The sequence below is a fragment of the Heterodontus francisci genome, chromosome 3 (genome assembly GCF_036365525.1).
Source record: "Heterodontus francisci isolate sHetFra1 chromosome 3, sHetFra1.hap1, whole genome shotgun sequence".
Taxonomy (NCBI): domain Eukaryota; kingdom Metazoa; phylum Chordata; class Chondrichthyes; order Heterodontiformes; family Heterodontidae; genus Heterodontus; species Heterodontus francisci.
In genome coordinates this window covers 202,746,037-202,769,462 of record NC_090373.1, presented here as the reverse complement: position 1 = coordinate 202,769,462, position 23,426 = coordinate 202,746,037, and the positions used below count along the sequence as shown (strand labels likewise).

At 44.3% G+C, this 23,426-nt stretch overlaps 1 protein-coding gene across 1 annotated transcript in view; it reads left to right on the top strand.

Moving 5' to 3' along the window:
* Positions 1–23,426, top strand: part of LOC137367180 (dynein axonemal heavy chain 8-like) — a 2,531,605-nt gene that overhangs the window by 2,248,760 nt on the left and 259,419 nt on the right. Inside the window, exon 156 of the mRNA XM_068028616.1 lies at positions 16,888–17,040. Coding sequence (XP_067884717.1) covers positions 16,888–17,040 — 153 coding nt within the window. The remainder of the gene's footprint in view (positions 1–16,887; positions 17,041–23,426) is intronic.

The window sequence follows — 23,426 nt, the reverse complement described above, 5'->3', positions numbered from 1 at the left end:
ATTAAAATCGGCCTTCCCCCAATTCAGTACCTTTACTTCCGGTCCATCTTTGTCCTTTTCCATAACTACCTTAAATCTTACAGAGTTATGGTCACTATCCCCGAAATGCTCCCCCAGTGACATTTCTACCACTTGTCCGGCTTAATTCCATGGATTAGGTCCAGTACCGCCCCTTCTCTTGTCGGACTTTCCACGTGCTGGCTCTAAAAGCTATCCTGTATGCACTTTAAGAATTCCGCCCCCTTTAAGCCTTTTGTACTAAGACTATCCCAGTTAATATTGGGGAAGTTGAAATCCCCTACTATTATTACCCTATTATTTTTACACCTCTTTGAGATTTGCCTACATATCTGCTCCCCTATCTCTCCCTGACTATTTAGAGGCCTGTAGTACACTTCCAGCCAAGTGATTGCCCCCTTTTGGTTTTTAAGTTCTACCCGTACAGCCTCATTTGAGGAACCTCCTCAGATATCATCCCTCTTTACTGCAGTAATTGACTCCTTGATCAATCATGCAATGCCACCTCCTCTTTTACACCCCTCCCCCCGCCCCCCCATCACATCTGAAGATTCTGTATCCTAGAATATTGAGCTGCCATTCCTGCCCTTCACCCCAACCATGTCTCTATGATAGCATTAATATCATATTCCCATGTGTTACTCAATGCCCTCAATTCATCTGCCTTACTTCTGAGACTCCTTACATTAAAATAGATGCAATCCAGCCTTGCATTATTTGCTTGTGCCTTAACAGGTCTATATTTGCTCTGCCTTCCAGACTGACTTAGTTTCTCTTCTATATTTGGCTGTGCATCACCCCCTACTGTACCTTCGCTCTGTACCCCATCTCCCTGCTAAATTATTTTAAACCCCCCCAACAGCACTAAGAAACCTCCCAGCAAGGATGTTGGTCCCGTTCCAGTTCAGGTGCAACCCGTCCAACTTGTATAGGTCCCACCTTTGCCAGAAACAGACCCAGTGATCCTTGAAACTAAAGCCATCCCTCCTGCACCATGTCATCAGCCATGCATTCATCTTCTCTGTCCTCCTACTCACTAGCAGATGGCACTGGGAGTAATCCAGAGATTACAACCTTTGAGGTCCTGCTTTTTAATCTGCTACCTAGCTCCCTAAATTCTTGTTGCAGGACCTCATCCCTCTTACTGCCTATGTCATTGGTACCAATGTGAACCACAACCTCTGACTTTTTAACTTCCCCCTTCAGAATGTCCTGCAGCTGCTCCGTGACATCCTTGACCCAAACACCAGGGAGGCAACATACCATCCTGGAGTCACATTTGCTGCCACAGAAATGCCTATCTGTACCCCTTACGATAGAACCCCCTTTCACTATAGCTTTCCCACTCTTTTTCCTTCCCTCCTGTGCAGCTGAGCCACCCGTGGTGCCACAGACTTGGCTTTTGCTGGATTCCCCTGAGAAGCTAACTCCCCGAACAGTATTCAAAGCTGAATATCTATTAAAGAGGGAGATGGACCCACAGGACTCCTGCACTACCTGCCTAGTTCTTCTACTCTGCCTGACGGTTACCCATTCCCTTTCTGCCTGAGCAGTCTTTACCTGCGGTGTGACCACTTCCCCGTACGTGCTGTGCACGATGATCTCAGCCTCGTGAATGTTCCACTGTGTCCCCAGCCGCCGCTCCAGATCCGAAAGGCGGATTTCGAGTAGCTGCAGATGGAGACTCTTCCTGCACACGTGTTCGCCCTGGACACTGGAAGTGTCCCTGACTTCCCACATTGCACAGGAGGAGCACTCCACACTGCCGAGCTGCCCTGCCATGACTTACCCTGAAATAACTCCCTTTAATTGCTCAATAATTAGAGATTATTTACACTAGGAACCTTGATTCCCTAAAAACCACTACTTCCTACATAAAAAAGTAGTAATAATTAATAAATTACACTAATTAATTTTAAAAAAACACACTTTAGCAGTCACACCCCAAAGTCTTTCCACCATCTCCAGGAGTGATGGAGTGTGAAACATAGAAAACCTGGAAACATAGAAGAGTTACAGCACAGATGGAGACCATTTGCCCCATCTCTGTGCCAACCAAGAAAGGACTATCCAGATTAATCCCACTTTCTAGCTCTCGCTCCTTAGTCCTGTATGTTATAGGAATTAAAGTGCATATCCAAATATTTTTAAATGCAATGAGGGTTTCTGCCTCTGCCACCCTTTCAGGCAGTGAGTTACAGACCACCACCACTTTCTGGGTGAAAAAACGTCTCCTCAATCCCCTCTGATTCTTCTGCCAATTATATTAAATCTGTGCCTCCTGGTTATTGACCTCTCTTTCCACTCTATCTTGGCCCCTCATAATTTTATACACCTCAATTAAATCTTCCCTCAACCTATCCAATCTTTCCTCATAGCTAAAATTTTTAATTCCTGGTAACATTCCTGTAACTCTCCTCTGTAGTGTCTCAAGTGCAACCACATTCTTCCTGTAAGGTGGTACCCAAAACTGTACACAGTGCTCTAGCTGTAGCCTAACTCATGTTTTATACGCTTGTATCATAATCTCCCTGCTATGCCTCAGCTAATCATAGAAACAATCCCGTTTGCCTTCTTAACCACCTTATATTTCAGCTCTGCTACTTCAGGGGTCTGTGGACATACACTCCAAGGTCAGTCTGTTCGTCTGCACTTTTCAGTATCCTACCATTTATTGGGCATTTCCTTACCTTGTTTGCCCTCCCCAAATGCATTACCTCACACTGCTGCAGATTGAATTCCATTGACACTTTTCTGACCACCTGACCAGTCCATTACTATGTTCCTTCAGTCTACAGTTTTGCTTCTCACTATCAATTACATGACCAATTTTTGTAACATCTGCAAACGTTTTAATCATGGGGAGAAGGTACTTGCTTTCTTGACAAGTCTCCCATGTGGGACCGTGTCAAAGGCTTTGCTGAAATCCATGTAAACTACATCAACTGCACTACCTCATCTACACACCTGGTCACATGCTCAAAAAATTCAATTAAATTTGTTAGGCATGACCTCCCTCTGACAAAGCCATGCTGACTATTCCTAATCAAATTTTGCCTCTCCAAGTGGAGATAGATTCTTTCCTTCAGAATTTTCTCCAATAGTTTCCCTACCACTGATGTGAGACTCACTGGTTTGTAGTTCCCTGGCTTATCTCCACAACCTTTCTTAAATAGTGGGACCACATTAGCTGTTCTCCAGTCCTCTGGCACCTCCCCAGTGGCCAGAGAGGAATTAAAAATCAGGGTCAGAGCCCCTGCAATCTCCACCCTCGCCTCCCACAGCATCCTGGGACACAAATCGTCCAGACCTGGAGATTTGTCCACTTTTAAGCCTTCCAAAACCTCCAAGTTTCCAGGTTTTCTATGTTTCACACTTTGTTCTTTGTTCTAATACCTTGTCACTCCCTATGACAATTTGCTCAAGAACCTCACAGTCTCTCTCTCTAAGTTCCATATCTACATCCTCATTCTCTTGGGTGAAGACAGATGTGAAGTATTCGTTCACTCAGCAACTCATTTACCGATTTGGCATGCTACAGCCTGCTGGACTGAACACTGAGTTCAATAATTTCAGAGCATGACGGGCCTGCCTTTTAATTCTCAGGTTTTTTTTCGTTTTTCTTTTTATTTTATTTTTGTTTGTTTCATCATTCATTTTTCTTACCATGTGCCTGCCCACTGTTTTTTTCATGCTTGTGCTTTGGGCCAGGACTGTTCATTTTTCTGTCCATTAATACCCTCTCTGCACTAACACTTTGTCTTTCAACACACCATTAACATACCATTTGCTATTGCTCCATGACCTTCTAGTCAGTTATTCTCTGTGACCCTGTCCTATCAACTCCTTTAGTTTTGTTATCTCTTGCCCTACCTCTGATTTATTTGCTTAAAACCTATTACATTTGTAACCTTTGCCAGTTCTAATGAAGGGTCACTGACCTGAAACGTTAACTCTGCTTCTCTCTCCACAGATGCTGCCAGACCTGCTGAGTATTTCCAGCATTTCTTGTTTTTATTTCTTAATTTTCTGACCTGACTGCCACATAGGACCTTTTCAAATGCCTTGCTCAAATCCATGTAGACTACATTAAATGCACTACCTTCCTCAAAAAATTTAATCAAGTTAGTCAAACACAAACTTCCCTGAACAAATCCATGTTGACTGTCCCTATTAATCCGTGCCTTTCTGAATGACGATTTATACTGCCCTCAGAATTTTTTCCAGTAATTCTCCCACCACCTTTAATTACTCAGTCTATCCCTTCCTCCCTTTTTGAACTGCACCATGCCTGTCGCCAGAGAGGATTGGAACTTTATGGTCAGAGCCTTCCTTATTTCCACCCTTGTTTCTCTTAGCAGCCTCAGATACATTTAGAGTCATAGAGAGTCATTAATGGCACAGAAAGAGGCCATTCGGCCTATCAAGTTCATGCCAACTCTTCACAGAGCTGTGCAGCTAAATCTCCACAGCCCTGCAAGTCTATTTCTCTCAGGTGGCCATCTAACTTTCTCTTGAAGTCAGTGATTGTCTCCGCTTCCACCACCCTTGTGGGCAGTGTGTTTCAGGTCATTACCACCTGCTGCATAAACAAGTGCTTCCTCATATTCCCCTTGAATCTTTTGCCCAAAAATTTCAATCTGTGTCCCTTACTCCTTGTACCATTTGTTAATGGGAACAGTTTTTCCTTGTCTAACTTTTCTAAGCCTGTCAAAATCTTGTACTCTTCTATTAAATCTCCCCTCAATCTCCTTTGTTCTTGCTTTTCCAACTGAACATTGGAACTGAAATTCTCCATCCTTAGAACTATTCTGGTAAATCTCCTCCACACCCTCTCAAGGACCCTCACATCCTTCCTGAAGTGGTGACCAGAACTGGAAGCAATACTCCAGTTGAGGCCTAGCCAAAGCTTTCTAAAGGCTCAGCATAGCATCCCTACTTTTGTCCTGAATGCTGTATTTATGAAGCCCAAGATAAAATCTGCTTTACTTACCACTCTCTCAATATGTCCTGCCACCTTCAAAGATCATGCACATGCACCCCAGGTCCCTCTGTTCCTGCAGAATCTTTAGAACTGTGCCATTAAGTATATATTGCTTCTGTCTATTCTTTCTGGCAAAATGCATCACCTCACACTTGTCGGTATTAATTTCCATCTGCCACCTCTCTGCCCTTTCTGCTAGCCTATCTATGTTCTGTTTATCATCCTCACTGTTTGTGTCAACTCCAAGTTTGGTGTCTTCAGCAAATTTTGATGTTCTACTGAAATCCAAGATCCAGGTCATTAATATATAGCAGAAAAAAAGCAGTGGTCCCAGCACTGACCTTTGGGGAACACCACTATCTACCATCCTCCAATCCGAAAAGCAACCATTTACTATGACTCATTGTTTTGTGTGCTTAAGCAAATTTTTTATCCAATTGGACACTGACCTCCTATTCCATCAGGCTCAATTTTGTTAACCAGCCTTTTATGTGGTACCTTATCAAATGCTTTCTTAAAATCAATATAAGCAATATCCACCACATTCCTTTCATCAACCTTCTTGACTACCTTATCAAAAAATTCAGTTTGATTAGGCAAGCATGGTCTACCTTTTACAAATCCATGCTGAATATACCGAATGAACTCAAACCTCTGTTATGCGTCCATTGATATCTTCCCCGATTATTGTTTCTAAAACCTTACACACCACTGATGTTAAACTAACTGACCTGTAGTTAAGAGAACTGTCCTTACACCCTTTCTTGGATATGGGTGTAATATTTGCCAATCCCCAATCCTCTGGCACCTCCCCCATATCCAGGGAAGATTGGAATATTATTGTAAGCCCTTCTGCTATCTCCATCCCACTTTCTTTAGCAATCTGGGATGCAAACCATCCAGACCAAGTGACTTTTTTAGTTATTCATGGGATGTGGGCTTTGCTGGCTAGGACAGCATTTATTGCCCATCCCGAATTGCCCTTGAGAAGGTGGTGCAATCCATGTGAGGTAAGTACACACACAGTGCTATTACGAAGGGAGTTCCAGGATTTCGACCCAGCGACGGTGAAGGAACGGCGATATGGTTCCAAGTCAGGATGGTGTGTTGCTTGGAGGGGAACTTGCAGGTGGTGGTGTTCCCATGCATCTGCTGACCCTTGTCCTTCTAGGTGGTAGAGACTGTAAGTTTGGAAGGTGCTGTCAAAGGAGCCTTGGTGAATTGCTTCAGTGCATCTTGTAGATGGTACACACTGCTGCCACTGTGTGTCAGTGGTGGAGGGAGTGAATGTTGAAGGTGGTGGATGGGTGCCAATCAAGCGGGCTGCTTTGTTCTGGATGGTGTTGAGAGTATTCCATCACACTCCTGACTTGTGCCTTGTAGATGGTACAAAGGCAATGGGGAGATGAGTTACTGGCCACAGAATTCCTAACCTCTGACCTGCTCTTCTAGCCACAGTATTTATATGGCTACTCCAGTTCAGTTTCTGGTCAATGGTAACCCCCAGGATATTGATAGTGGGGGATTCAGCGATGGTAATGCCATTGAACGTCAAAGGCAGATGGTTATATTCTCTCTTGTTTGAGATGGCCCTTGCCTGGCACTTGTGTGGCATGAATGATACTTGCCACTTATCAGCCCAAGCCTGGAAATTGTCCAGGTCTTGCTGCCTCTGGACACAGGCTGCTTCAGTATCTGAGAAGTCGCAAATGGTGCTGAACATTGTGCAATCATCAGCAAACATCCCCATTTCTGACCTTATGATTGAACGAAGGTCATTGTTGAAGCAGCTGAAGATGGTTGGGCCTCAGACACTACCCTGAGGAATTCCTGCAGTGATGTCCTGGAGCTGAGATGATTGACCTTCAACAATCACAACCATCTTTCTTTGCGCTAGGTATGACTCCAACTAGCGAAGCGTTTTCCCCCCGATTCCCATTCAGTCCAGTTTTGCAAGGGCTCTTTGATGCCATACCTAGTCAAATGCTGCCTTGATGTCAAGGGCAGTCACTCTCACCTCACCTCTTGAATTCAGCCCTTTTGTCCATGTTTGTACCAAGGCTGTAATGAGGTCAGGAGCTGAGTGGCCCTGGTGGAACCCAAATTCAGAGTCAGTGAGCAGGTTATTGCTGAGCAAGTGCCGCTTGATAGCACTGTCAATGACCCCTTCCATCACTTTGCTGATGATCAAGAGTGGACTGACAGGGTGGTAGTTGGCTGGGTTAGATTTGTCCTGCTTTTTTGAGTACAGAACATACTTGGACAATTTTCCACATTGGTGGTAAGATTCCAGTGTTGTAGCTGTACTGGAACAGCTTGTCTCGGGGCGCAGCTATTTCTGGAGCACAAGTCTTCAGTACTATTGCTGGAATATTGTCAGAGTCCATAGCCTTTGCAGTATCCAGTGTCTTCAGTTGTTTCTTGATAATGGCACAGTGGTGCAGTGGTTAGCACTGCAGCCTCACAGCTCCAGCGACCTGGGTTCAGTTCTGGGTACTGCCTGTGTGGAGTTTGCAAGTTCCCCCTGTGTCTGCATGGGTTTCCGCCGGGTGCTCCGGTTTCCTCCCACAGCCAAAGACTTGCAGGTAAATTGGCCATTGTAAATTGCCCTGAGTGTAGGTAGGTGGTAGGAGAATGGTGGGGATGTGGTCGAGAATATGGGGTTAATCTAGGATTAGTATAAATGAGTGGTTGTTGGTCGGCACAGGCTCGGTGGACCGAAGAGCCTGTTTCAGTGCTGTATCTCTAAGTAAGTAACACGTGAAGTGAATCAGATTGGCTGAAGACTGGCATCTGTGATGCTGGGGACTTCAGGAGCAGGCTGAGATGGATCATCCACTCGGCACTTCTGCCTGAAGATGGATGCAAATGCTTCAGTCTTGCAAATGCTCCCCCATCATTGAGGATGGGGATATTGTGGAGCCTCCTCCTGTCAGTTGTTTAATTGTCCACCACCATTCATGACTGGATGTGGCTGGACTGCAGAGCTTAGATCTGATCCACTGGTTGTGGGATCATATAGCTCTGTCTATTGCATGCTGCTTCCATTGTTAGGCATGCAGATAGTCCTGTGTTGTAGCTTCACCAGGTTGACACCTCATTTTGAGATATGCCTGATGCTGCTCCTGGCATGCCCTCCTGCACTCTTCATTGAACCAGTGTTGGTCTCCTGGCTTGATGGTAATGGTAGAGTGGGGGATATGCCGGGCCATGAGTTTACAGATTGTGGTTGAGTACAATTCTGCTGCTGCTGAGACCTACAGTTCCTCATGGATGCCCAGTTTTGAATTGCGAGATCTGTTCTAAATCTATCCCACTTAGCACAGTGGTAGTGCCGCACAACACATTGGGAGGGTATCCTCAATGTGAAGATGGGACTTTGTCTCCACAAGGACTGTGCGGTGGTCACTCCTACGAATACTGCCATGGACAGATGCATCTGTGACAGGTAGATTGGTGAGGATGCGGTCAAGTAGGTTTTTCCTCGTGTTGGTTCCCCCACCACCTGTAGCAGACCCAGTCTAGCAGCGATGTCCTTTCGGATTCGGAGGCTTGGTCAGTGGTGGTGCTACTGAGCCACTCTTGGTGATGGACATTAAAGTGCCCCATCCAGAGTACATTCTGTGATCTTGGTACCCTCAGTGCTTCTTCCAAGTGTTGGTTTCCTTGCCCTTGTTGAACCTGATGCCATGGGAATTCATGGGATCCAGAGCCGGTGTTGAGGACTCCCAGGGCAACTCCCTCCTGCCTGTATACCACTATTCCTCCACCTCTGGTGGGTCTGTCCTTCTGGTGGGACAGAATGTACCCCAGGACGTTGATGGTGGTTTCTGGAACATTGTCTGTAAGGTATGATTCCGTGAGTATGACTATGTCAGGCTGTTACTTGACTAGTCTGTGGGACAGCTCTCCCAATTTTGGCACAAGCCCCCAGATGTTAGTAAGGAGGACCTTGTAGAGTCGACAGGACTGGGTTTGCCGTTGTCGTTTCCGGTGCTCAGGTTGATGCTGGGTGGTCTGTCTGATTTAATTCCTTTTCTTAGATTTTGTAGCAGTTGTACAGCTGAGTGATTTGTGAGGCCATTTTAGAAAGCACTTAAGAGTCAACCACTTTGCTGTGGGTCTGGAGTCAATGTAGGCCAGACCAGCTAAGGGCAGCAGATTTCCTTCCCTAAAGGACATTCGTGAACCAGATGTTTTTTTATAACAATCGACAATGGTTTCATGGTCACCACTGGAATAGCTTTTAATTCCAGATTTATTATTTGAATTCAAATTCTACCATCTGCTGTGGTGGGTTCGAACTCATGTCCCGAGCATTAGCCTGGTGCTCTGGGTTACTAGTCCAGTTACATTACCACTTCGCCACCACCTCCCCATTTACTCATTAAAATGTCATTTTTCACATGGTAACTCTCTGGCAACTTCTCTGTGTCTTTCTCGGAATAAGCTGTCTGTGCTATCTTTTTAAAATCAGTGCCTGCTTTTTGGGCTTCAATTATGGAGGGTCTGTCATACACTTCCCCTAAATCTCTGAAAAAAGTTTCAGTCGGCCAGACCTCTGAGTCATCGGGTTGATTTTCTGGTTCAGCTCTCTCTGGGGGAGCTTACTTGGCCATGACTCTTGTTTCTGCACAGGCAGAAAAGATTCCAGGGACTTCCTTCTGTATTTTTTCTGTCTCCTTAGCCTCATTTGGCTGATCTAATATTACTGGGACTGCGACTACCTTACCTCCAGCCAAATCATTGCCGAGTAGCAAGTCTATGCCGGCCACAGATAGACTAGGGACAATTCCTACAATAACTGGCCCAGAAACAAGGTCGCAGTGCAAGTGGACCAGATACAGAGAATCAGACATGTATACTCCTTCAATTCCTTTTACCAGAACCTTTGCTTTTAGCCGAACTCTCTGGTGGGAAGGTTATTCCTTTACCCACCATACGGGATTGAATGGCCCCGGTGTCTCAAAGCAGGACAATGGGTTTACTTGCCTCACTAAAGGTGTATGGAGACACCGTTCCTTTTTCAACAAAACTCAGGGATTTTCTCCACTTCTCCCATAACTACGGCAGTGTTCTTTGTGCAGTTATTTACCCCAATTAGGGCCACAGTCAGGTCTACTGGGGTACTCTTTTCCTTGTTCACCTTGTGCCCCAACCAGATTAATGGGCTTCCCCTTTAACTTCCAGCAGTCATAAGAACATAGAACTAGGAGCAGGAGTAGGCCGTCCGGCCCCTCGAGCCTGCTCCACCATTCAATAAGATCATGGCTGATCTTTTCGTGGACTCAGATCCACTTACCCGCGCTCTCACCATATCCCTTAATTCCTTTATTGTTCAAAAAGATAGCTACCTTAGCTTTAAAGACGTTTACTGAAGAAGCGTCAACTACTTCACTGGGCAAGGAATTCCATAGATTAACAACCCTCTGGGTGAAGAAGTTCCTTCTCAATTCAGTCCTAAATCTGCTCCGTCTAATCTTGAGGCTATGCCCTCTTGTCCTAACTTCACCTGCCAGTGGAAACATCCTCTCTACTTGTATCTTATCTATTCCCTTCATAATTTTATATGTTTCTATAAGATCCCCCCTCATTCTTCTGAATTCCAATGAATATAATCCCAATCTACTCAGTCTCTCCTCATAAGCCAACCCCCTCAACTCCGGAATCAACCTCGTGAACCTCCTCTGCACCCCCTCCAGTGCCAGTACATCCTTTCTCAAGTAAGGAGAACAAAACTGCACACAGTACTCCAGGTGCGGCCTCACCAGTACTTTATACAGCTGCAACATAACCTCTCTGCTTTTAAACTCAATCCCTTTAGCAATGAAGGACAAAATTCCATTTGCCTTCCTAATTACTTGCTGTACCTGCAGACCAACCTTCTGCGATTCATGCACAAGGACACCCAGGTCCCTCTGCATAGCAGCATGCTGCAACTTTTTACCATTCAAGTAATAATCCTTTTTACCGTTACTCCTACCGAAATTAGTTTAGTTTAGAGATACAGCACTGAAACAGGCCCTTCGGCCCACCGAGTCTGTGCCAACCATCAACCACCCATTTGTACTAATCCTACACTAATTCCATATCCCTACCACATCCCCACTTGTCCCTCTATTTCCCTACCACCTACCGACACTAGGGGCAATTGCTAATGGCCAATTTACCTGTCAACCTGCAAGTCTTTGGCATTTGGGAGGAAACCGGAGCACCCGGAGGAAACCCACACAGACACAGGGAGAACTTGCAAACTCCACACAGGCAGTACCCGGAATTGAACACGGGTCGCTGGAGCTGTGAGGCTGCGGTGCTAACCACTGCGCCACTGTGCCGCCCTAAATTTATTAACATTGTATTCCATCTGCCAGACCTTTGCCCACTCACTCAATGTATCTATGTTCCTCTGCAAAGTTTCACAGTCATCTGCACACTTTGCTCTGCCACTCATCTTTGTGTCATCTGCAAACTTTGACAGCCTACACGTGGTCCCCAACTCCAAATCATCTATATAAATTGTAAATAATTGCGGTCCCAACACCGATCCCTGAGGCACACCACTAGTGACTGAATGCCAACCAGAATAGCACTCATTTATCCCCACTCTCTGCTTCCTGTTAGTCAACCAATCCTCTATCCATGCTAATACTTTACCCCTGACGCCATGCCTCCTTATCTTATGCAGCAGCCTCTTGTGCGGCACCTTGTCGAAGGCCTTTTGGAAATCTAGGTACACCACATCCACTGGGTCCCCATTGTCCACCTTGCTTGTAATGTCATCATAGAATTCCAAAAGATTTGTCAAGCATGACCTGCCCTTCATGAACCCATGCTGCGTCTGCCCAACGGGACAATTTCTATCGAGGTGCCCTGCTATTTCTTCCTTGATAATAGACTCAAGCATCTTCCCCACTACAGAGGTTAAGCTAACAGGTCTTTAATTCACCATCTTTTGTCTACCTCCCTTTTTAAACAGTGGCGTCACATCTGCTTTGATGTGCCCTGATTTGCTACAATGGAAACACATATGTCTGTGTTTCCTGCTCTCTGCATTTTCTTTCCTTACTGGTGGAGGGCTTTCGTTTCCCTGTCGCTAACACTCCATCTTTCATCACCTTCCCACTTTCTGCCCTTTCCAAACCTCTGGGAGATCTCATGAAAGACTTTTCCCTGAGTAAAGGGTTTATGTGTGAATTCAAAGTCGTCTGTCATGGCAACGGCTTCTCTCACCCTGTGAATGGTTTGTTTTTCTATGCGGGTTCTTATACTATGTGGGACACTATATTTTGAACTCTTCCAGCAACATCACTTCTCTCAAAACTTCATATGAGAGTGTAGCTGAGAGACCATATTCAGTGATGAAAATCTATGTTTAATTATTTCGAATTCAAGTGGATCTTTTCTGGGTGTGTCAGAATTTCTGTCTATATGCTTCTGGTACCAGCTGATATGCATTTAGAATTGCAGTTTAAGTTTGTTCATAATCAGAGGAATTGTCACCTGATAATCGCCAAAAAACTTCACGAACCCTATCCACAAACTCACCTTTTAAAAGGAGAGGCCAAAATTCTTTTGGTAATTTTAGCTTGGTAGCTATTTTCTCAAATGAGGTAAAATATGATTCAACCTCCTCCTCATTAAATTTTGGCACTAGTCTGAGTGTCTCAGCACGTCAAAGTTTTGCTCTGAATTGGGGATAAAGTTTGAGTGGCTGGCAGAATTTTTATTTTGGGTTTGCAGTCTCTTTAACACAAACCTTCTGACTGCTTCCTCTCTTTGCATCCCTATTTCCTCCTTTTCCTTCTGCAACTGCATCTCTTCCCTTTTCAACTGACACTCTCCTCTTTTTTCCTTTTGAAGCTGAACTGTATTTCTTCCTTTTTCATCTGTAACTGGATTCTAGCTCGAATTATTTTCTCAGACTCTAATTCTTGTTTAGGGGTAAGTTTAAAATGGTTGGCTAGACTTTTCACCAGTTCAGGTTTCTTTGTTTTTTGTCTGAAAGTGATTCCCACCTCTGTAGCTAAGCTTTTTAAATCTTCAATACTTAATTTGTTTAACTTAGCATGGGCTCTCTCTCCCTGCTCTACAGCATTAAATGTGGCCATCTCTTTTGTTTCTATAGAGAAGAATACAAGAACACCTGTTTGTTTATTTTTCCACAATTTTACAGGTCAATTTTCCTCCCATTTTCCAAATCTCTCGTTTATCTAGTGGTTCAGATACTAGCTTCAATGCCCCTGTTTGGTACGACCATGTGGTATGACGTGGGTGGTTCCCACTGTTCAACTCCCCACCTGACTGCAAAGACATGCAGAGTTTATTCCCTTGGTGTTTTTTTTCAATTAAACAAACAGTGACAGGGTTTCTTGGAGGTTGTAAAAAAAAGAACATCAATTGTTAATTGATCAATATGCCTTACCCCCAAATTGTTGCAACTGCATCCACTCGCACATTTGCTCACCCACACACAAGAAGAAACAGATAGAGAAGGGAAAAAGGAAGGTGAATTTTAGTGGTGGGGCAGGTTACGATAAATCTGTTGAATTTTCTTGGAAATCAAGTGCTTGATGGAGGCAAGCCTGAGATGAGTGTAGATTTCTCTCTTGATTGAAGGTGCAATTGAAGATGGTGGGTTACTTCTAGCTGTCACTGCTGTATAATGTAGATGTCACATTCTGCAGCAGGGTACATGTTTTTTTCTGGCTTGGCTGGAACACAAACTGTTAGGATGTTGTTTTTTCTCTCTCTCTGGCTGTCTTTTTATAAGGTAAAGCTGTTATCTCTCACCTCTTGTTAGGAGGCACTCTGGTCTCTTCTCATGGTGATCGCACAATGACCCAGCACATGGCTACTTGACACCTCCTTTGTTCAGAAGAAGACATTCAATTCTGGAATGTTTTAGGATAGGTGTGGGATGGGTTCAGTTGACACCTTTAGTCTTTCAAGATTTTTCATTTGTCTTTTCAGATAGTTTGAATACACAAAAGGCTTCAATCCCTTTTTCTTCGGTGGCCATTTTGGACCATTGTTCACTTTTTAAAATAAAGGTTCATTTTTTTTAAAGGCTGTCTGTTTTTCAATAACGTTTCTGAGTTAGTCTATGATTGTTGTATCATCGCATCTCTGGTGTATGTGACATTACTGATACTTCAAGTCTTTGCACTGTCTGCAATTAGCAAACAGTAATTGCTTTTTTTCTGCTGATGTCAATTACTGAAGGCAACTGGTGTTGACATTATTTTGCCCTCAGTGTATTAACAAAAAAAGATTTGTGTTTATGTCACAGACTCTAATTAATGCACCATATTGTTTTGAAATACTGCAGAAGAAGCAGTTGAAGTGTTTGTAATAGTAAAACAGATCTGACCTCTTCTAAAGACACGCTCATTCGGATGTACAATTCTATGGGTACTAGCAGTCCTCCAGTGCCTCAACCAAGTGACCATTCTTCATGTGGGCTTACATTGTGAGTGTTGATTAGCATCAAAAACAAATCTGGTCCTGACCTTATTTGTTGTTAGCCTCCCAGCACTGGTCATTAGATAGGGATTAGAGGGACCCCCAGCTGATATTTGCTTTAGCCTAGGGTGCTGAGGACAACTGTATTGTCTTCACTGAGCTAAGAATTCAGGCTACACCAGAGATTAGACTTGGTATTGGGTTTCGGATACTCACTATCCTTCCCTTATAATACAGAGTAATGAGCTGCATTGTCCTGGTTGGATCGCGATCCCGATATCAGCCTCAATTCCGAGTTAGAAACCCGGAAGCAGCCATGGTAACCTGTTGGTCACGATCTTACTATAGGCGACAAATTAAGAAGCCACCTCCGGCAGACCATCCAGTTAAGGACAGCGGGCGGGCGATCAGGGAAATGAGAGGTACAATCAGAGGGCCTGCTGCAATGCCCAGCCTGCAGCCCCAGCAGGAGAGTTTGGGCTGCTGAGGCAGAGGTGAGCGCGAGAACACATCAACATGGATGCGCTGTCTGCCATCTTCTGAAAATGTTAGATTGAAGAAATCCACAGTAGGTAGGGCCATCAATGGGGAGTTTATGCGGTTGGTTTTCGCTGCGGTGGCACTGATCTGTCTTGGCGGTGCCTTGATTGGGGCAAGGAGCCTTCAGCTCTGATGGCCCGGGCAGCCTGCCACCAAGAGGCCGCCTCTAGAGAGCTGGCAGACTCCACACACAGCAGGGACTGTTCTGATGGCAGGAAGATCCATTTCCATCAGAAAATGGCTTCTAATTTGGGCCCTTAAGTGGAACAGGCTACCAACTTTCTTTCCCACCAACCCTGGGAATTTATCCCGGAGGTGTGAATGCATTAGGGGAGTCATCCCGACGTGGCTCATCCCTATTTTCCCAGCCTTCCCGCCTCCAACCCTGTCTCCATGGGGCTGGGAAAATTCAGGTACAGTGACTCAAGCGATACAAATGATTAATAATCCTTATTAATAAACACACTAATACAACCTATTGAATGCGGTGTTCATGAAATAGATACTAACAATACTCATGAACAGGGAACTTATTGGGTTTCATGAGCTACATCCTCAAGACCGCATATGGCAACCCTATGCAAGACGAGACAGAATTCCTAAAATAAACCACCGAGCGTTATCTTTATATGGTTAATTACGGAAGATGTCTTTGAGGTTAGTATGTTAGGTTAGTATGTAAGGTTTGTGCAGCTAATGCATGAGTACATGTGTATAATGCATTATCATATCAGCAGATGCACAGATCATCTTTTAAACTTGGAAGTATTGTGAACTGTGAGGAGGATAGTGATAGACTTCAAGAGAAAATAGATAAGCTGGTGGCATGGGTGGACACGTGATAGATGAAATTTAATGCAGAAAAATGTGAATGGTTCCAGGGATGAGAGACTCCAGTTCCCTGGATAGATATTTCTACATTGGCAGATGCATGGATCATCTCTCCTCATGCAATCTCATTAGTACTACTATGTTTATTGCTCTCCAGACATTCTTGATACATGAATGACTGCACCTATCCTTGATAACCTTCTGTTCCTTATCTCTCCTAGTTTGTTATTACAGAAGTTCTTATTCTTCTTTTACACACCCTTCCTGATATCTAGACACTTTGGAGCTAATCCATTAATTAATGTTCATTCTCACAGAACCTAAATGTTGTTTCCTGTATCACTGTGTCTTAATCCCATTTAACCCTGATTACTACTAAAACCTGGCTCGAGTATAAAATTAAAACCCGACCTGGGCCCAACCCGACCACAGCTAACCCGAACCCAACTGGAGTCCGAGTCCTTGAATTTTCTTTTCCGACCCGACCCGAAAATATCAAAACTTTTTATTGAAACAGAAAAGAAATCGCATCAAAATGTAGATTAAAAAGAAAACAATATAAAACACAACAATACAGTCCAGCCCGACCTGACCCGTGCCCGAATGCTGGATACAGAGAATAGACCCGACCCGAACCCGAACCCGATACATGCAGTCAGGTTTGGTCGGATTCAGGTCGGGTAGCCAGGCTGATCCTACTGCTACAATCTCTCCATAATGCTATACCTATTTTACTTGCTTATTAACTCTGACACTTGGGACCTTACTGGCTTGTATGCCTCAATGCAACCCTGGGTAGCGGATTTATCTACTAACCTATGAGAGGAGTGCCCTGAAATTTTCCAAGAACTCTAACTCTAGTCCATGTGTACATTTTTTACTAATCCTCATGAACAAAGGTGGTGATTTATTAGAGTTACTGAGCAATTCAATGTTTGGAGATTGGGATATCATTGATGATCTCAATCCTACTTATAGTTTCTCCGAGATTCTTAAGGACTTTGAGACATTTCTCAGCCTGGATAAATTAACTGTTGTTTCTCACACTTCAGGGTGGATGGGTTTTACTACAGAACTGTCATTTAGGATTGGACTTCATGGAGGAGCTGTTAGAGATCTTAAACTCAAGTGAGAATGTGCATGAGTCTTTCCGAGTGTGGATCACCACCGAACCACATCCGAAGTTCCCGATCACACTGCTACAGGTTAGTATTTAAGCTGAAAAATGACAACAGATTGGGAAACTACTAAAATGGACAGGTTTCCCAGGCTCTGCCACCATGTTAGGGACTTATTCAGGAATTTGTTTTCTAAATTCTGAGTTCTTGGTGGACTTAAGGTGCTTGTGTAAACTGGACCCCACTGGCAATGATCATATTCACACTTGTGGAGGGATATTGACCATGACTTTAATGGTGGGGTCTTTTCCAGGGCCAAGTGTGAAGCAGAGTCAGAGTGTCAGTCTCCCAGCCAAGGGAGTCCCTAACATGGCCGTCATCTGCCGGAAGTACCGCCCCTTTCATGTCAATGCAGAAACTCCAGGAAACATCAAAGACCCTAAGCAACTGGTGTGCATCCTATCTCTGGGCTCTTGACAAGTCTCCCATTGGAATTATGAGAGATCAGTGGAGCTCACAAGGAGTTTCAGAGCCAGCAAGTTCTAGGTTTTCACAGAATCACCGAATAGTTACATCACACAAGGAGGCCATTCAGTCCATTGTGTCTGCACCGGGTATCTGACTGACCAATTCATTTAGTGCCATTCCCCACCTTCTCCTCATATCCCTGTCCATTCTTCCTTTACAGTGAATTATCTAATTCCCTTTTGAAAGCTTTGATTGAACCTGTCTCCACCACACCCTCAGGCAGTGCATTCCAGAACTTAATCACTCACTGCGTGGAAAAGGTTTTCCTCATGTCGCCATTGCTTCCTTTGCCAATTACCTTAAATCTGTGCCTTCTTGTTCTTGATCCTTTCATGAGTGGGAACAGTTTCTCTCTATCTACTCTGTCCAGACCTCTCATGATTTTGAATACCTCTACCAAATCTCCTCTCAGCCATCTCTTCTCCAAGGAAAACATTCGCAACTTCTCCAATCTATCTTCATAAATGAAGTTCCTCATCCCTGGAAAAATTCTTGTGAATCTTTATTGCACTCTGTCCATTGCCTTCACATCTTTCCTTAAATAAGGTGGCCAGAACTGAATACAATCCTCCAGCTGAGGCCGAACTAGTGTCTTGTACAAGTTCAACATAACTTCCTTGCTCTTGTACTCTATACAAGATTAATAAAGCCCACGATAGTGTATGTTTTATGAACTGCTCTCCCAACCTGTCCTGCCAACTTCAGTGGCTTATGCACCTAGCTCCCTCTGTTCCTGCACCCCCTTTAGAGTTGTATCCTTGCTATGAGTTTCAGTAATCCCAATTGCAGAAATCTATAATCTCAGAGAGCAGGAATCAGCAGGAGCAGAGTGGAACATGAAGAGCCTGGGAGGGAGAGATACAGAGAGTTCACGAAGAGAGCAGCAATCAGTAAGAGAGGAGCAGAGCATAAAGAGCCCAGGAGAGAGAGAGACCGAGAGTTTAATAAGAGAGCGGGAATCAGTGAGAGCGGAGCAGAGCATAAAGAGCTCAGGAGAGAGAGAGAGAGCAAGTGTTCACTCAGATAGCAAGAATCAGTGAGAGCGGAGCAGAGCATAAAGAGCCCAGGAGAGAGAGAGAGAGAATTCACTAAGAGAGCAGGAATCAGTGAGAGCAGAACAAAGCCTAAAGAGCCCAGGCGAGAGAGAGAGACCGAGAGTTCACTTAGAGAGCGGTTCAGTGAGAGCGGAGCAGAGCATAAAGAGCCCAGGAGAGAGAGAGCGAGTATTCACTCAGATAGCGGGAATCAGTGAGAGCGGAGCAGAGCATAAAGGGACCAGGATAGAGAGAGAGCGAGTGTTCACTAAGAGAGCAGGAATCAGTGAGAGCGGAGCAGTGCAATTAAAACCCAGGAGAGAGAGAGAGACAGCGAGAGTTCACGAAGACTGCAGGAATCTGTGAGAGCGGAGCAGAGCATAAAGAGCCCAGGAGAGAGAGAGAACGAGAGTGCACTAAGAGTGCGGGGATCAGTGAGTGCAGCAGAGCATAAAGTGCCCAGGGGAGATAGAGAGAGATCGAGAGTTCACTCAGATAGAGGCAATCAGTGAGAGCAGAGTAGAGCATAAAGAGCCCAGGTATGAGAGAGCAAGAGTTCACTAAGCGAGCAGGAATCAGTGAGAGTGGAGCAGAGCATAAAGAGCCCAGGAGAGAGAGAGACTGTGAGTTCACTCAGAGAGCAGGAATCACTGAAAGCAGAGCAGTGCACATAGAGCCCAGAAGAGAGAGAGAGCGAGAGTTCACTAAGAGAGTGGGAATCAGTGAGAGCGGAGCTAGCTGCTTCTGCTGACATTTGGAAAGACAAATCGAGGTGTGACAACACAGTTGCAGGCAGGGGATTGGCTGGTGGGTATTTCCTAATTACCAAAACTAAGAAATAAATGGTGTGTCTTACCTTTTTTATATGTAACGTTTATTACTACCAATAATGTTTATTAAGTATAAATAAGGTTTATCAGTATTAATAAGGTTTATTAAGTTGAGTAATGTTTATTTATTTAGAGATACAGCACTGAAACAGGCCCTTCGGCCCACCAAGTCTGTGCCGACCAAGAACCACCCATTTATGCTAACCCTACAGTAATCCCATATTCCCCTACCACCTACCTACACTAGGGGCAATTTACAATGGCCAATTTACCTATCACCTGCAAGTCTTTGGCGCTGGGAAGAAACTGGAACACCCGGCAAAAACCCACGCGGTCACACAGAGAACTTGCAAACTCCGCACAGGCAGTACCCAGAATTGAACCTGGGTCCCTGGAGCTGTGAGGCTGCAGTGCTAACCACTGCGCCACTGTGCTGCCAAAAATTATTAAAATTAGTGAGGTTATTAGTATTAAAGATTTACTAGCTGTAGCAAGGTAATTAAAAAATAAATAAAGGAAGGCAGGGCTGCTCCAACCTCTGCAGTGCACATCCTGTGCAATGTGGGAACTGCAGGACACTTCTCGTATAACCATATTTGCAGGCAGTGTCATCAGTCGCATCAGCTTGAGCTCCTGTTTTCGGACCTTGAGTAGCAGCTGGCTACACTATGGATAGCATTTTTATAGATTTATTCATCCCATAGCCTAAGAGCTTGCAGGAAGAGAGAGAATGGGTGACCACCAGACAGTCAAGAAGAAACAGGCAGGTAGTGCAGGAGACCCCTGACTGCATCCTACTCTCCAACAGGTATTCAGTTCTGAATACTGAGGAAGGTGATGGTTCATCTGGGGAATGCAGCCAGAGCCAAGACCACGGCACCATGGATGGCTTAGCTGTACAGAATGGGTACAGGGAAGACTGGAAGAGCGATAGTGATAGGAGATTTGATAGTCAGGGGAAAAGACATGCAGTCGTGGTCCACATTGGTACCAATGACATTGGTAGAAAGAGAGATGTGGTCCTGCAGAAAGCTAAAAAATTAGCATCAGGACGTCAAAAGTAGTAATCTCTGGATTACTCCCAGTGCCACATGCATGTGAGTATAGAAATAGAGGATAAGACAGATGAATGCGTAGCTGGAAACATGGTGCAGGATGGAGGGCTTTAGATTCCTGGGACATTGGGACCGGCTCTGGGGTAGATGGGGCCTGTATTGGCTGGATGGGTTGCACCTGAACAGAGCTGGGACTTAGTTCCTTGCAGGACATTTTGCTAGTGCTTTTGGGAAGGGTTTAAACTAGTTTGGCAAGGGAATGGGGACATGAGGGTAGACTCAGTTGGGACAAAATCAGAAAGGAAAATGGAAGGCAGAAAATTAATGGATGAGTCTGGAAGGCAGAGGAAACAAAGGTTAGAAAGCAAGAAAAAGAGTTTGGCAGTGCTCAAGGGTATTTATTTCAATACAAGGAATATAGCAATTAAAGCAGATGAGTTGAGGGCACATGGCAGTATGATATCATAGCTATTACAGAAACATGGCTTAAGGAGGGACAGGAATGGCAGCTCAAAGTTCCTGGATACAGGGTTTTCAAACGTGATAGGGAGGAGGTTCAGAAAGGAGGGGGAGTGGCAATTTTGGTCAAAGAAACAATTCCAGCTGTGAGGAGGGATGATATGTTGGAAGGTTCATCAAATGAGGCCATATGGATTGCTAAAAAACAAAAAAGGGGCAATCACACTGCTGGGAGTGTACCAGAGACCCCCAAACAGTCAGAGGGAGATCGAAGAGCAGATATGTAGGCAAATCTCTGAGAAGTGCAAAAACAATAGGGCAGTAACAGTAGGGGATTTTAAATGCCCCAATATTAACTGGGATAGTTTTAGTGTGGAAGGAACTGAGGGAACAGAATTCTTGAGGTGCATTCAGGAGAACCTATTTGGCCAGTCTGTAGCAAGTCCAACAAGAGAGAGCGCAGTTTTAGACTTTGCTTTAAGAAATGAAGCTGGGCAGATGGAAGGAGTGGTAGTGGGAGGGCATTTTGGTGGTAGTAATCATAATTCAGTCAGGTTTGACATAATTATGGTAAAGGACAGAGATAGTGGACTGGAAACAACTACTTGAAGGTAAATCAGTGTCAGAACAGTGGGAGGCATTCAAAGGGGAGATTCAAGAGGTTCAGAATAAACATGTTCCCACAAAGAAAAAGGGTGAAACGGCCAAATCTAGAGCCCCATGGATGTCAAGGAGCTTACAGGGTAAGATAAGGCAGAAAAGGAAAGCTTATGTCCGACACCGAGTACTCACTGAGTCAGAAAGCCAAGAGGAGTATAGAAAGTGGAGGGGGAAATCAAAAAGGAAATTTTGAAAGCAAAGAGAGGGCATGAAGGAATAATGGCAAGCAAAATCAAGGTGAACCCAAAGATGTTTTATCAATACATTAAGAGTAAGAGGATAACTAAGGAAAGAGTAGAGCCCATAAAAGACCAAAAAGATAACCTGTGTGTAGGGGCGGAAGATGTTGGTATTGTGGTTATTACGACAAGGTGAGAAAGGTGTCCAGGGGTCTTTCTCAGCCTTCTCAGTCTTATTAAAACAGGGTTTTGTTTTTAAACACATTGTGTTTTGAGCTCCCCCTTGGTGAATCCTTGTTCACTGCTTTCCAATTATAAGGCAAAGAAATGAGCACAAACAGGCCTTCTTAGGTTTAAATAAGCAAAGTGAAATTTATTAAACTTAAACTTAAACTCTAATTTGGTTAATGCTTATTGATACACGTCGCCCCCACGCTAGCATGACACACGATACACACATGCAAATAGAGACAGAAAAGAGCAGAAGAAAAATAGTGGAAAGGTTTGAGGCAATCTCTGAAGGGGGGTTTTTTGTTACTGTGCTTCGAGCTCGCTGTAGTCCTTGCTTGTAGGTCGATCTTGCTTTTCGTTGGGGCCCAGTGTTCTTCTTAAACCTTGTTCACTGTAGGGGACTTTTCTCTCTTGGGCCTCATATGTCTTCAATGGTTTCCAAAGTTGGTGAGAGTGAGATGAGACAGGAGAGAGGTATTTTTAGTCCAGGAGAAAACAACTTTCTGAGTTCAAATTTCCTGTGGAAAGTTCAAATTCAAAAAACGCTACAACAGCCAGTTAGTCATGTGACTAAACTGGTCTGACCACGTCTGTTTGTGTATTCGCCCACCTTAGCAGTTAACCTGGAATGCTAACTTCTTCACCTTCAACGTCTGGTAATCAAACGTCCATTGTGGATTAAATTGGAGCAGGGAGTGGCCGCTTGGTCCTTTCCAAGTACTGTCTGTTACTATGCAAATGTCCTTCCAGTCAAGGGTTTGGTGTTTTTTATTAAAAACAAGTTCTTTCTTTACTCCAGTAACAGTTTAAAAATCAATGTTCATGTGGTGAAATATATGTGCCTCATTTTTGGCAGGTGGGGGCCTGCATGACATTCTTCATGACATTCTTCACAAAAGAGGGAGACGATGCAGATATTGTAGTTAAGGAAGAGGGGTGTGAAGTATTTGGATGTGATAAACACAGGGAGAGAGGAAGGAAGTATTAATGAGATTAGCATCCTTGAAAGATGATAAATCACCAGGGCCAGATGAAATGTATCCGAGGCTGTTAAAAGAAGCAAGAGAGGAAAAAGCAGAAGGTCTGTCCATCATTTTCCAGTCCGCACTGGATACAGGTGTGTTGCCGGAGGATTGAAGAGTGCGAGAATTGTACCTCTGTTTAATAAGGGAGTGAGGAACAGATCAAATAGTTACAGGCCAGTCAGTCTAACCTCAGTAGTGGGCAAAGTATTGGAATCTATTCTGAGAGACAGGATAAACTGTCACTTAGAAGGTCACAGATTAATCAAGGCTAATCAGCTTGGATTTGTTAAGGGAAGATCTTGTTTGACCAACTTGATTGAATTTTTTGAAGAAGTAATAAGGAAGATCGATGAGGATAGTGCAGTAGATGTGGTCTACGTGGATTTTAGCAAGGCTTTTGACAAGGTCCCACATGGCAGACTGATAAAAAAAAGCCCATGGGATCCAGGGAAATGTAGTAAGGTGGATACAA